This window comes from Callorhinus ursinus, unplaced genomic scaffold, assembly GCF_003265705.2.
Source record: "Callorhinus ursinus isolate GAN/ISIS: 27379988/994484 unplaced genomic scaffold, GSC_fseal_2.0 scaffold39, whole genome shotgun sequence".
Taxonomy (NCBI): Eukaryota; Metazoa; Chordata; class Mammalia; order Carnivora; family Otariidae; genus Callorhinus; species Callorhinus ursinus.
This window is the reverse complement of record NW_027397101.1, coordinates 11936027-11949592: the sequence shown is the minus strand read 5'-3', so window position 1 is coordinate 11949592 and position 13566 is coordinate 11936027. Positions and strand designations below refer to the sequence as shown.

Sequence of the window (13566 nt, the reverse complement as noted above, 5' to 3'; positions counted from 1 at the left end):
TAGTATTTCTTTCACTGTGAGACTGATAGCCGAAGATCATGAACTGAAATATCAAAATGCCCATCAAGAGCTTAGCAATCACACCTGAGCTAAATGTGCTTTTCCTTGAAATCTGGAATAATACATAGCAATTGATTACGTTATGCCTAGGGATTCTTTTTCCTTCTTGCCTCCTCACCTTTTTCTCTCCTCCTTCTCTCTCCCCCTACCTCCACCACCCCCTTCCTCCTCCTCCTCCTTCTTCTTCTTCTTATCAGAATAAACAATAGCAGTACAGCTTGACTTGCACATATAAATTGAAGATAATGATATTTTGGCTTTTTTTCTAGTTTAACCAAACCAGTGCATATAAATCAGTCAACAGTTTTTATGCTTTAAAAACTTTAAAAGGGAACACTGCTGATCATATCTTCCCAATTTGATTTTTTTTTTTAATTTGGTGCCTGGGTTCATTGTTTCATCTCTTTTTCTCACTACCTGTTTTTATTACAATCTAAGTATATGTTTTGTTTTGTTCTTTTTTCTGAATCCCTCCTTATGAAAGTAGCTGTGGTAGATTGCACCTGTACAAGTTGATCCTTTGGGATCAAGTGGAAGTCACTGTGAGTAGTCCAGAGGGCCACTTTCCCCAATACTTGCAGCTGACTCCTCCATTGCAGATTTTCCCAGAAGTTCATCAATAACTCGCCTCTGTAAGTGACCACCCTCCAAATACACAAACATATCTTGTTTTTGGACATGCTCAGACTTATCTTTGTCTCAATTTAGAAAATATCTTGGGTTCTCTGATAAACAGATTATTGATTAGAAATTAACAAAGCATGCATTGTTTATTGATTTTTAGAGACATATTCAGTAGGTTATCAAGGCAATTAATTTATTTTTAATACTTGAGAACCTTGAAGAACAACCAGCTATAACATGGTTTCTTACAAGAAAAAGAAGTAAGCACACACATATATCAGTTCTGTTTACATAGCACCATTTTGAAAAAAGAGTGTTCTACTGAAATAAATGAAGATAATATACTTGGTTATTTGTTTTGTTTGATTGATTTTGTTCTCAATATCTTTTTTTTTAAAGATTTTATTTTATTATTTATTTTAGAGAGAGAGAATGAGAGATAGAGAGCACGAGAGGGAAGAGGGTCAGAGGGAGAAGCAGACTCCCTGCAGAGCAGGGAGCCTGATGTGGGACTCGATCCCGGGACTCCAGGATCATGACCTGAGCTGAAGGCAGTTGCTTAACCAACTGAGCCACCCAGGCACCCCTCTTCTCAATATCTTTAACATATATTACTAAACAGATGCAAATATCGGTTGAGGTCATAGCTCCTGATCAGATCGCCAAATTTCAAAAGCTTGGATCTACCACTAGAGGCTGTGTCATACTGGATAAGAGTTTTACTTTTCTAAGCCTCTGTTTTCTCATGACTTATTTCCTGAGTAGTCAAAATGATTAAACAAGATGAAATACATAAATGCTCATAAATGCAACAAATGGCATCTCTCTTTGTTCTGTATACATCTGAACATTTGCCATCACATCTTACATAATTTAGATTCTGATTTTGAAATGTATTTCTTGCCCTCAGGAAGCATATGGTCTAGTGGTCATATGTCTCTGTATTCATTGACAACCCAAGCCAAGATATTGAATTAATGGGTTCTGGTTGCTAAATGTGTTGGTATTGATGAGCATAAGAGAAAAGGCATTGAAGAATTTTTGGCTCTGCAGCTATTGTTTCTGAAAAGTATACTGTAAAATCCAAAAGTTAACTTCTGAGGTTAGTATAGAGATCAAACTGAAAATAGAGACAAGACTCTGAAGTGGGGTGTAGCTTATCAGAGGTCCTTTAAAAATTTCCCCTATTCCACTGATCTCAATTTGGCATCCCAGCTCATCTGACTTGTTCACAAGTTCTTCCATACGAGAAAAGTCCTCAGTGCTGATTGTGAATCACGTGGGCTGCTGCTAGTCTTGTGTGACTTCGTTTTCTGGCACTTCTTGCTGGGGACTGCTGTAGCAGGATGTAGCTTCATCACGTGGAGCTGCTGCTTTTAAAAAGTGTGATGTACATCACCTACAGGCAGGTATCTCAGCTGGTTCAGTGACAAAGCAAAGCAGTTTCATTTCCCAGCCTGAGGCCTCAGCTCCACAGAGAGCCCTACAAGCTTCCTTTTTAATGCTCCAAGATAACTTCACAAGCACCAGATGGTTCTGGTAAGTCCGGGATGGTTAGAAGGCTTCCTGTTCAAAGCAGTACCGTGGCAGGAGGGTCTGGCCGGGCCTCGAGAGTTCTCATGATGACAGAAAGAAAGGAATAGTGGTGATGATAGGTACTAGATTCTGTGTGAAGGAAGCCTCATATCTCTCTGTTTTTATGATTAAGGAAAAATAACCATATACTTCTGGAAAGAAATCCTATTCCTTTACCTAGATAACCTCGGAGGTAATGTTTTCCTATGAAATCACAGGGATTTGGGGAAGTCAAAGGGCATTGGTGAAGAACTGGGTTAACTGCCCAAACTGGGGTCAGAAAGTGGGGATATTACTTTCAAGAGTTAATGCAAGGAAACTGGGCAGACATTTCATAATCAGTCATTTGAACCATTCTCAGAAAATTAGATCATTAATTGTATAAAATTCCCTGAAGCATCAAAATATTTTGCATGCTTGAAATCCTGCAGATGGTACTCACAAGTAAAAATATATTGTATTTATTTGCAAATATCATAGAGCACATTCGTAACTTGTTGTGGATGGCATATGTGTCCCATTGCAGGGAAAATGGTGAAGTAGTCAGTTTTGGGTTGTGGAGTCAAATGGGGTTTGGTTGTTTCATTTATTTATTATTTTTAATCAGGCATGGGGACAGAAAAATAGGGCTTACTTTTTTTAAAGATTGAATTTATTTATGAGAGAGAAAGAGAGAGAGAGAAAAAACATGTATTGGGGGGGAAGGGCCAGAGAAAGAGGGACAAGCAGACTCCCCCGGAAAGTGGGGAGCCTGATGTGGGGCTTGATCCTAGGACCCCAGGATCATGACTGGAGCCAAAGTCAGATGCTTAACTGACTGAGCCACCCAGGCGCCCCAATAAGGCTTACTTTTAACCATGCTGGGAGGACATTTAGGATTGTGTTTGAGTAGATTCTTTTTACTTAAGAGCCAAGTTAAAGGTAATTTTCTGGGACAATTTAGTAACATTTTAAAACCAAAATTCTCTAGAAGGATCATCTAATTAGTTGAATGTCTGAATGTGTTATTTTTTTCTGGCATGCTTGAGGAATTTTCTATTCTATGGCATGATATTCTCTCTGTTAGTTTCACTCATCACTGCTCTGTCACCTCATCAGTTTTGCCCAAGATAAAAGCTTTATCATGATCTCCCACTCTCTTTAATTCTCCTGTGGGTACAACATGTGGCTTCCTTCAAATATGATTTTGGCAGTTTTTACTCAATCAAAAGGAATTCCTCCTCCCTCTGGCCCTCCATATTCTGTCTCTCCTGTCCAAGCTGTGTCAGCCCTAAGCACTTTCAGTGGTATTTTTCTTTCATTTCTGGTTTGTTTGGCATTCAACAGAGTAATGATTGAGGTGGCTTGTCTAAAAATAAGTTTCCAAGCTCTGTCTTCAAACTGCAAATCAGAACCCTTTGACATGGAGTCCAAAAATCTGTAACTCCCCCTAGTAACTCAAATACATTGTATTTTGAGACTCATACATCCTATATGTTCATGTATTACTGCCCTCAAGAGCCAAATTACCTGAAATGAATTTATTTTATAAAAACTCCATTGAATGTTAACAAATTATGTAGTGTAGTTTTAAGGACTTAATTTCTGTAATGAAGATTCAACAGAACATAGTGTATCTTCTCTAATATCATTTCTTAAGTTGCTGGAATGCTTAGCTAGAGTCTGATTCTTTACCTTAAACTCTGGATCCACTGAGTGAAAATTTAGTGTTGGAGAAGACAAGGAGAGCAATTTTGGTTATAAATGGTTCTGGATGCCAATGCTGTGATATACCCTTTTTGCTGTGCTTTATGTATGGGTATAGAGATTGGAAATTCGGTGATTATTTGGGTAAGAACAAAGTGTTGTTAAATTGAGAAACTAAGTATCTTGCCTGAGGGGTGTATTATATTCTCTGTAACACTAAGGTAATTTCCAAATAGCAAATATTAAAAATAGAAGGTTAATTTTCATGCCTAGCTACGTAATTTCTACAACACTGGGAATTGGTCTTCCTCAAGACACAAGTGGATTAATGTTTTTGCTAATCCTCTTTCCTCCCTTTTGCAGACTGTAGCTTCTGCCTCACCCCCTCCTGCCCTACCCTGAATGAGATAGCCTACCCCCACAGAGCTGAAAGTATTCCTGTAGTTGGCAGTCTGGTTAGTTAATTAATTACTTAATTATAGCTGTCTGCTAATCTTTGCCAGGTTGGAATAGCAGGCCCAGACCTTAAGATTGGCTTTATGACTTGCCTTGTTTTTGTTAGGATTCTAGATTTTCTTTCATATAATTGACTTTATGTCCTCTTGCTGTGAACTTTCTACTAAGCATTTATAGCTTCTGTCTTTTTACCTCAATGTTCATTCCTGGGGCCTGAATGAATCCAGCATGACATTGAAAACAGGACATGACTCTGAATATCACAACTGACTGAAGGACCCTACTATTTGGGCTCTCCAGCCATATGAGAATTTTTGGTATTGAAAATAGCCCAACTTTAACTTAAATATACTCTTTCACCTCACATAGTCATGAAATTCTGTAATTTGCCCTGAGGGGCACAGTCTGTAGGTAAGAAAGTCTATCTCATTTCTGATTCTTGCCTGCAAATCTTTGGCCTGGGTCCACCACTGAACTTTCTCGTGGACAAGATTGTTCAAGTAATGGCAGAGAAGTGTTTTTGATTTTATAATATATCTCTTTCTTTTTACTTTGAAAATAATGAAATATGGCAAATAGAATAGTCAGGGTTACCATTTATGTCTATCATGGGAAAAGATAATATTTTAATGGTTTAGTAAAAACTGTACTTAAATTTAATAACATGTGACTATAGTAAACTAATTTTTTCAGCCATAACATAATACCTGCACTATAGATTTTCTATACTAAACAAGCCTGATTCCCTTTAAGTTCTTTTCTTTTTTCCCCTTAAATTTATAGATTAAAATCTTACAAATTCTGATTTTTTAAAAAAATATTGAATATTGTAGATGCTCACCTCAAGAACAAGTCTTGAGTATTCTAAAAAAAATAGATTCTTTTCCTGCCAGGAACTTATATTTTGAGTAAATTCTAGTTACTGAGATTTATTTGTATAATATTTATTTGTATAATATTCAATAGTAAATGATAAATATTAGATTAACCTATCAATACAACATAACGATTCCAGTAATTTATAGTAATTACGAGGATCCATTTTGTTTATTCTCACCTATTCCTTCCCATTACCATATAATTTCAATTCTTCTTATTTTTGTTTATCCTATAAGTATGAATTTAATACTTGCTAGGTACTTAGCTAGATATTGGGAATATAAAAATAGAAATTCATGGTCTTCCAATGAAGAATGTAGATTTTTATGGACAAAATTCAAAATCTTTAAAGGATCAAAAGGACATGTTTAAAACGAAGCATACCACACTAGAACATTCATATTTAAAAGACATCCAAACAAGTTTATGTTTCTTGAACCATGAAATACAGTAAAGCTCTTACCCACTTGGATCTTAACCCCACAATCTTGAGCCTAGGTGCCATGGTCTAACAATGAGATCACTGGCCACAATCCTGGCTAAATTTCATCAATCACACCAGCCACAGTTTGTCTATACCTTTATATATATTTCTGCTCTCATTTAATGATAGCATTGTATTTATATTTATTTTGTAATAAAATAAATATATTTCCTTATATTTATATTTATTTTATATATATTTATATATATATGGTTTGTATAATCATACACATACGCATGCTTATGTATATACATACATATATATATTTGCAAAGACAATACTTGTGTATTGGTGTTACTTTATAGAGTCAAACCTATGCAAGATATGTCATGTCAAAATATGTGCTAAGAGAAGGAATTATCATTTACTGAGGGCTCATTTCCCAAATATGGAACACATTCAGGCATAACACAGAATTCTATAAGCTATTATAGTCTTTATTTTAGTTATTTTTGTAAAAGTAAGTCAAGTCTAAGAGTGTAAGTAACTTTGTCAAGGTCGTTCACCTTCTTTAGCAATGGAAAAAAGGTCTAATTTGAGGAAACAGATATAAAGTGTACTTTAGCATGTATGGTTTAAAAAAAAAAGTGATACACTGGCACCTTTTTCTATCAACTGAGAAAATTCCAAAGTGTAACAACTATTTATAAGCTCTGGAAAGATGTCTCTAAGAGATATTTAGTTTCTCTTCTTGTCTACAAGTGACCTGAATCCTTGTCAGTTTTCTCTAGTGAAGGGGCTAGTAAACATTTTCTGTAAATGGTCAGAGAAAAAAACATAGGTTTTGGAAACCATAAGGTTTCTGTTCCAACAACTTAAACTTTCTGTTATAATGAAAAACGTTTATAGACACTACGTAACTATGACTGTGTTCCAATGAAACTTGCCTTCAAATACAGGTGTTAAGCAACGTTTGGCCCACTAGCTAGTTTGCTAACCCTTGCTTGCATTTTATTTTACCTTTTGAAGACTTATTTATTTCTTTTAGAGGGAGAATGAGAGCGTGCATGTGTATGAGTGAAAGGAGGGACAGAGGGAGAGAATCTTCAAGCAGACTCCCCACTGAGAGCAGAGCCGCACAGTGGGCCTGATCCTATGACCCATGAGATCATGACCTGAGCCTAAACCAAGAATCGGAGGTTTAGCCGACTGAGCTACCCAAGCGCCCTCCCCCTTGCTTGCATTTTAGACTGGTGATCACTGAATAACTTTGATCACATATACCATTATTGAAACAGTTTCATGCACATACACCGATAGATGACTTTACTAATGTAAAGGGATTCACAAGAACTATTGTTCTAATATATTTTGTTCAGTATGCAACATGCATGAAAACATAGAATAAAGATTAAGTAAAATATGTAAGTAGAAAGTCAATTTTATTTCACATCATGTGGAATGTCCTACCCACCACCTGGTGTGTGAAGCACTATATTGAAGAACACTGCCCTAGATACAGCCAATAAAACAATGAGATATATATGGAGATATATATTGAGATATATATCTCATACATGTACACACACATATATATATTAGGTATATATATTTACAGTTGGTTAGGTTCAGTTGGTATTTTATTAAACATACGTTTTCCTTCACAATAGGAATATCAGCTTATAACAACCATACTACTTTTAGAATTAAATGAGGTCTAGTCTCTTATTTTTGCCTTAAATCCTCTTTCTTTGCTCTCTTTCTCCTCCATCCCACCCTTCTTTGTCTCCCTCTTTCCTTTAAAGGCACCTGAGTTATCAGCTTTTGTTAATACCTGTCAGTCTCAGCATGGATTCAATTCCCCTTTTGACTTGGGAAATGAATAACCTTGCGGTGTTTCTACAGAACACTCTACTAGATTTTTGCTACTTTGTTCCATACAAAAACAAAAGTGCTGTACTTCAGTTAAGTTTATGCTTTAAGTTTTTGTGTTTTGAGTTAGTGCCATTTAAAATTACTCCAAGCAGACAACCATAGGTGTGTTGGTTCAAAAAAAATAGCAGATTATATGAAAACCTTCTAACTCAAAATTCTTTTAAGCATAAATTATCTCAATATTCTGCTTTATTTTCATTCATGATTTAAAATATACATGAGTACATAAATATGTATATATGCATCTAAAATAATATCTTCCCTTAGCTATTTTAGAAGAAAAACAAGCAAAATTTTTCTAATATTAAAAATTTATAGTCTTTCATATTAAATATTTATTTCAATTCCTTGTCCAAGCAAATACAAAGAATGATTTTTTACATAAGTACTTACATGTATTTTCCAGCATACTTAAGAAACCAAATTGTCAAAAGCAAAGTGCAACATATCTCTGTTTAAATTTTAGGAATATAGTCTAAATACTTATTGGCAGCTAACCTAAGATATGTGCATGTCCTTTTAGCAAATGTGTCTTGAGTATGTATTTGTGTGTAGATCTGAGAAGGTACGAGGTATACCAGACAGAAAAGATTCAGTTAAGTTCTATGAAAATTAGATTCCATTTTTATTTTTTTATTTTTTTAAAGATTTTATTTATTTATTTGAGACAGAGAGAATGAGAGAGAGAGAGAGAGAGAGCACATGAGAGGGGGGAGGGTCAGAGGGAGAAGCAGACTCCCTGCCGGGCAGGGAGCCCGATGCCGGACTTGATCCAGGGACTCCAAGATCATGACCTGAGCCGAAGGCAGTCACTTAACCAACTGAGCCACCCAGGCGCCCTAGATTCTATTTTTAGTTTCTTCCACCAAGATTTTATGTGACCGTAAATAAATATTTACTCTCTCACAGTCCCACCTTCTTCATGTTGAAGGGAAGGAAAAATTCTTCTCTACCTGAAGGTTTTCCAGCTGCACTAAGAATTAAATTTAAATGAGACCCATTAACAGGAGGATAAAAACAAAACAAAACAATGTCTTACAATGTAAGCACAGAGACCCAATAATGAAATTGAGACCTCAAGAAATGACCAAAGCAGACAGTTTTTGTACTTTTTAGACGAAGAGGCAATAAATTTGTGAGAAATTGACAGGACAAAGAAAACTGTGGGAGCTTCCATTAGTAAGGAAGTCTAAACAGAATTTGGGCTGGGACAGTAAATTAGTAAAAACTAACAAGGATTGTTTATATAGCCTCCTGGGCTTTAAATTTCCCATCTCTGATAAGGTCTCTACGTCCCGGTACAAGGTGGGTGCCTTTCCCATGAGAGATTCATTTCCTGCCTTCAGGAAAGGAGGGTCTGAATATCCTCCTTAGATAGGATGTCTATTGTAACTTTTATTTAAAATAATCAATATGCTGGAGCGCCTGGGTGGCTCAGTCGGTTTGTCAACTGCCTTCGGCTCAGGTCATGATCCTGGAGTCTGGGATCGAGTCCCGCATCAGGCTCCCTCCTCAGCAGGGAGTTTGCTTCTCCCTCTGACCCTCCCCCCTCTCATGTGCTCTCTCTCTCTCTCATTCTTGCTTTCTCAAATAAATAAATAAATAAAATCTTAAAAAAAAAAAAGAAGCCGTTGTATCCTCTCCATTTGAAAAAAAAAATAATCAAGATGCCAAAGTGGTATATTTTAGGGTAGCCTGCCCTCCTTGGCCCCTACAATTTATAGGGCTGGGAGCATGAAACAAATGCTCTCTGAGGGCCATTCTGTCACTGAGTCCATGATAAAACCTATATTCTAATAGTGACAGGATTATACAAAAATAGTATTAGCTAAAATTGATTGAGCACCTACTTTATGTCAGGAACTGGGATACATACTCCTCATGGATTATTTACTGCTTATTTTAATTTAGAGTTATGTAGTTATTTTTGCTCATTTTAACATCAGGAATTGTAGATGCAGAGATAAAAAAGTCACTAGCACAAGCTTTGTAGCTCATAAGAGAAATAACTCATAATTAAACCCCGGACCCTGTGATTTATAAGTCTACTGTGTTTCAGCTCATCTCAGAATACTCAACACACATGTGTACACACACACACACACACAAGGCATGATAATCATTGCTGTTAACTCCACCACTACCATTCCTACTTACCTCCAAGTATGATTCCTGAGATGCAAAATAGTTTAGATGATTTTGCTAGTAACCACTAGACAATCCTTTAAAATACATGTAGCTGAGCTCTTTTACTATACCCGCCAACATGGGCCGCGTCCGTACCAAAACCGTGAAGAAGGCGGCCCGGGTCATCATTGAGAAGTACTACACACGCCTGGGCAACGACTTCCACACCAACAAGCACGTGTGCAAGGAGATCGCCATCATCCCCAGCAAGAAGCTCCGCAACGAGATCGCAGGCTATGTCACACACCTGATGAAGCGGGTTCAGAGGGGCCCTGTGCGAGGCATCTCCATCAAGCTGCAGGAGGAGGAGAGAGAAAGGAGGGATAATTACGTGCCCGAGGTCTCAGCCCTGGATCAGGAGATCATTGAAGTAGACCCTGACACTAAGGAAATGTTGAAACTCTTGGACTTTGGCAGTCTGTCCAACCTGCAGGTCACTCAGCCTACAGTTGGGATGAATTTCAAAACACCACGTGGAGCCATTTGAATCTGCTGTGCTCTAATATCTTCAATAAACCTTGGACAAAAAAAAAAATACATGTAGCTGAAATTTAACAGGAAAAACCAACAAAAATAGACAAAAATACTTTCTGGTGTACTGAGATAAACTTTTCTAAAGTTGTAGATTGAGCTTCTCTCACCAAAAGTTCCTGCAGAGCATGGCATTTGGATCTAGCTCTATGGTCCTTCATTCATTGTTACTCATAGCTAGTTGTCCTTCTCTATCTATGAACAGTCCAGTTGCCAGGTTCTGCTGAATTTAAATTTATCTCCTTATATTTCTCACAAAACGAAACTGGAAGAAATGTAAGTAAAAACTCGTTTACCTCCCACTGTATGTATATCCCCTCATCTCTCTTTCCAACTCACAGTATTTTTCCTAATACCCATAATCTCACAATTTTGTCTTTTTGGCTCCTCACTCCAATGAATTGAGCTAAGATGACAAAATAAATTCAGGCACACCATTATCAAGTGTGTCATATTTACTTTTTTTCATCTTTGTTGTTTTATATTCTCTGAGAAAATTAAGCTTGAGGATTGAAGGATAAAATTACAATTAGGAAAAACAAGACCTATTTTTTTAAGTTTAACATATTTTGTGCCCCCCCAAATATAAAAGTATTCACTGGAAGAGTATGAAAGTACAGAAAATTAAAATTATAAATTAATAAAAGTTAATCACAAAATTCTATATCCCCGAGTTAACCACTATTAGTATTTGGATTTATGGATTTTCACAAATTTCTAGAAATTTTATGCAAGTAGTCACCTTGTGTTGTTTTATGTGTATGTTTACAGCTACATGTCAATATAGATCTAAACACATAGTAGGTGTCTTGACTGTGAGCAACAGAAGAAAGCGTACTAAATGAACTGGAGATCCAGGAGTTAGAAAAAAGGCAGTAATGATGGGGAACAGATAACACAGCCAAAGACAAACCAGTCTGGTTGGGATGCTGCGCTGATTCCCAGTACCTCTCCTTGCGTCCCTGACACTGCAGGAACTTTCACACTTTCACAGCTGCCGTGACTGATTTTCCAGTGAAACTGGATCTTTGCTTTACTTCATCAAAATTCAAAAACTTGAGTTGGAGATTGATTATCTAAACCTAAGGGGTAAACCTATATCCTTAGCCGTATTGCCCTTTTGCCTTGGGAATTTATGGAACATTGGACCTACTTCTCACCAGGATTCATGCCATAAGGAGATAATTCTAAAAGGAGAAGATGGACCTCAGAAGATGGATATTGACTCATGTCTATATGTTCTAGTACTTTGGCCATACAACAGTTACATCCACTGTTCTTAACACTGCTCCTGAGTTTAGATATTTAAAACTATCTCTTGTTAAACCATTTCCCCCAGAAATAGCCCAAACTGTCATCACTCACCTGGTATCAAGTATAATATTGCTGGGTGGTGTTTATTTCTTTTTGTGTTGATCCATCTCATTATATTGTAAATTGTGGACTACAATTAAAAGTTAACCCTCACCCATGTAATATAAAAAAAATGAGATAAATATGGGAGAAAGTAAAAAAAAATAAGTTAGCATTTAATCTTATACACATAATATAGTTAGGGAAAAGAACATGGTAGAGCTATTATAGACTTCATTTCTTCAACTGGTTATGAAGATATAATTGGTACTTATTAATTCTTCCACCCACTATCTATTTATGTTTTATCTTCAGCTAATACCACACATTTGAGGCTTTTTAGCAACTGGAATGGCCCAAATACTCAATCCTGAAACAGGTTTCATAATCACTTATCATAGTCTTCCACTAGTTTTCTACCTCTAGATATTTTTGTTTTCTATTCTATTTCACCATCTCTTTTTTTATTTTTAAGTGGTCAGGAGGATTTATTGAAATAATGAGTAAATATATATGCTCTCAATCTATTCACAATTTTTACAATTCAGAGGATACAAATAAATCACAATTTACTACTCTCCTTTTTTTAATTGGTAACATATCATTGCAATAATAACATTTTAAATAAAACATTGTCAACCAAGTTTTAAATTTTTGTATTAACATTTTTATACATAATAAAGAAATAAAAGAGTATTACATAATTTCCAAAAATTTGGAGGATTTTCTACATATTTAAATACTATCAATTTCTTAATTATAGACATTCCATTATCTGATCCTTATCTTCTAGAAAATGAATGTTTATTCCTTAAGGTTATTCCACATAATCATATATAAAATATTTCACCATTTCTTATCTGGTACTTAATATGATGTCAGTTGCTGTCCTGTGTCTTATATATATTAGGTCATCTAATTTTCATAATAACCTTGGAATATAGATACGATTTCCCCCTTATTTTGTAGTTGAAGAAATTAGGTTTACACAAAGTTTGCATGAGTTGCCCAAATTCACACAACTAGTTGGTATTAAAGACAGGATGTTAACCCAGGCAGCCCAGGGAATCATCTGTGTTTTATCCATATTACCCTCTATACTCTTGAAGAGGACCAAGAAGATTTCTCTTTAATGGGTTAAATCATCCCCAAAACTACACCCTTTCCTTTATATCAAGTGGCAGAAAGTTACCCAGTACTGTTGGGTAACTAGTTTATCCCCCTGGAATATGATCTTAATGTTGGCAACTTTAGTTGACCAGTTTGACATTCATCAGTGGCAGTAGTCATGTGAGCATTGGTGAGAGAAAGTTCATATGGAGGATCTGCATGGCCTCCATACCTGCTTCCATGGTCACATGGTCAATGAGCCCAACACAGACTAAAGAATGAAGGTGACTGACGTAAACAAAGAAGACCATCTTGTCAACCTGATTACTAAGAGTTTTCTTCCATTCTGTTAGCATTCAAATGCCCCTTAAATTCTGCTTTCAGATATAACATTTATGCCCTCATATTCTGGGGGCTACTCCAAGATGTCCTTCCACATTCCTTCTTCCCCAAACTGCATTGAGTCCTGAGTCTTGTTTTACCCATTTTCCCAGACATCTGTCCAAACCGAGTGTCCATTAATTACTGTAGAATTTTTACTTCAGGCCAAAGCCCCTTCCAGAAAAATGTGGGGAATAAGATACACAGCTTAAAGTTCCTCATACTAGATGGATAAGTCTTTCAAGAGTAACTGGAATGAGAATAATTCTCTAGCAGTTATTTCTAGCTAGTATTATAATTTAAAGGAGAATCTTTCTTTTTCTTTCTTTCTTTCTTTCTTTCTTTCTTTCTTTCTTTCTTTCTTT

The 13566-nt window shown here is 36.1% G+C and overlaps 1 protein-coding gene and 1 long non-coding RNA gene across 3 annotated transcripts in view; both read left to right on the top strand.

The window, feature by feature from the left end:
- The window catches only part of LOC112836255 (uncharacterized), a 1106139-nt gene that overhangs the window by 803034 nt on the left and 289539 nt on the right, over nt 1-13566 (top strand). The window lies entirely within an intron of this gene.
- LOC112836288 (small ribosomal subunit protein eS17-like) lies at nt 9875-10313 on the top strand. The gene has a single exon (XM_073880651.1). The coding sequence runs from the start codon at nt 9906-9908 to the stop codon at nt 10311-10313; it is 408 nt and encodes a 135-aa protein (XP_073736752.1). The 5' UTR covers nt 9875-9905.

Bases quoted from the DNA above. Each gene is read 5' to 3' on its own strand.
- LOC112836288 (XM_073880651.1), top strand. From the start codon at position 9,906: ATGGGCCGCGTCCGTACCAAAACCGTGAAGAAGGCGGCCCGGGTCATC.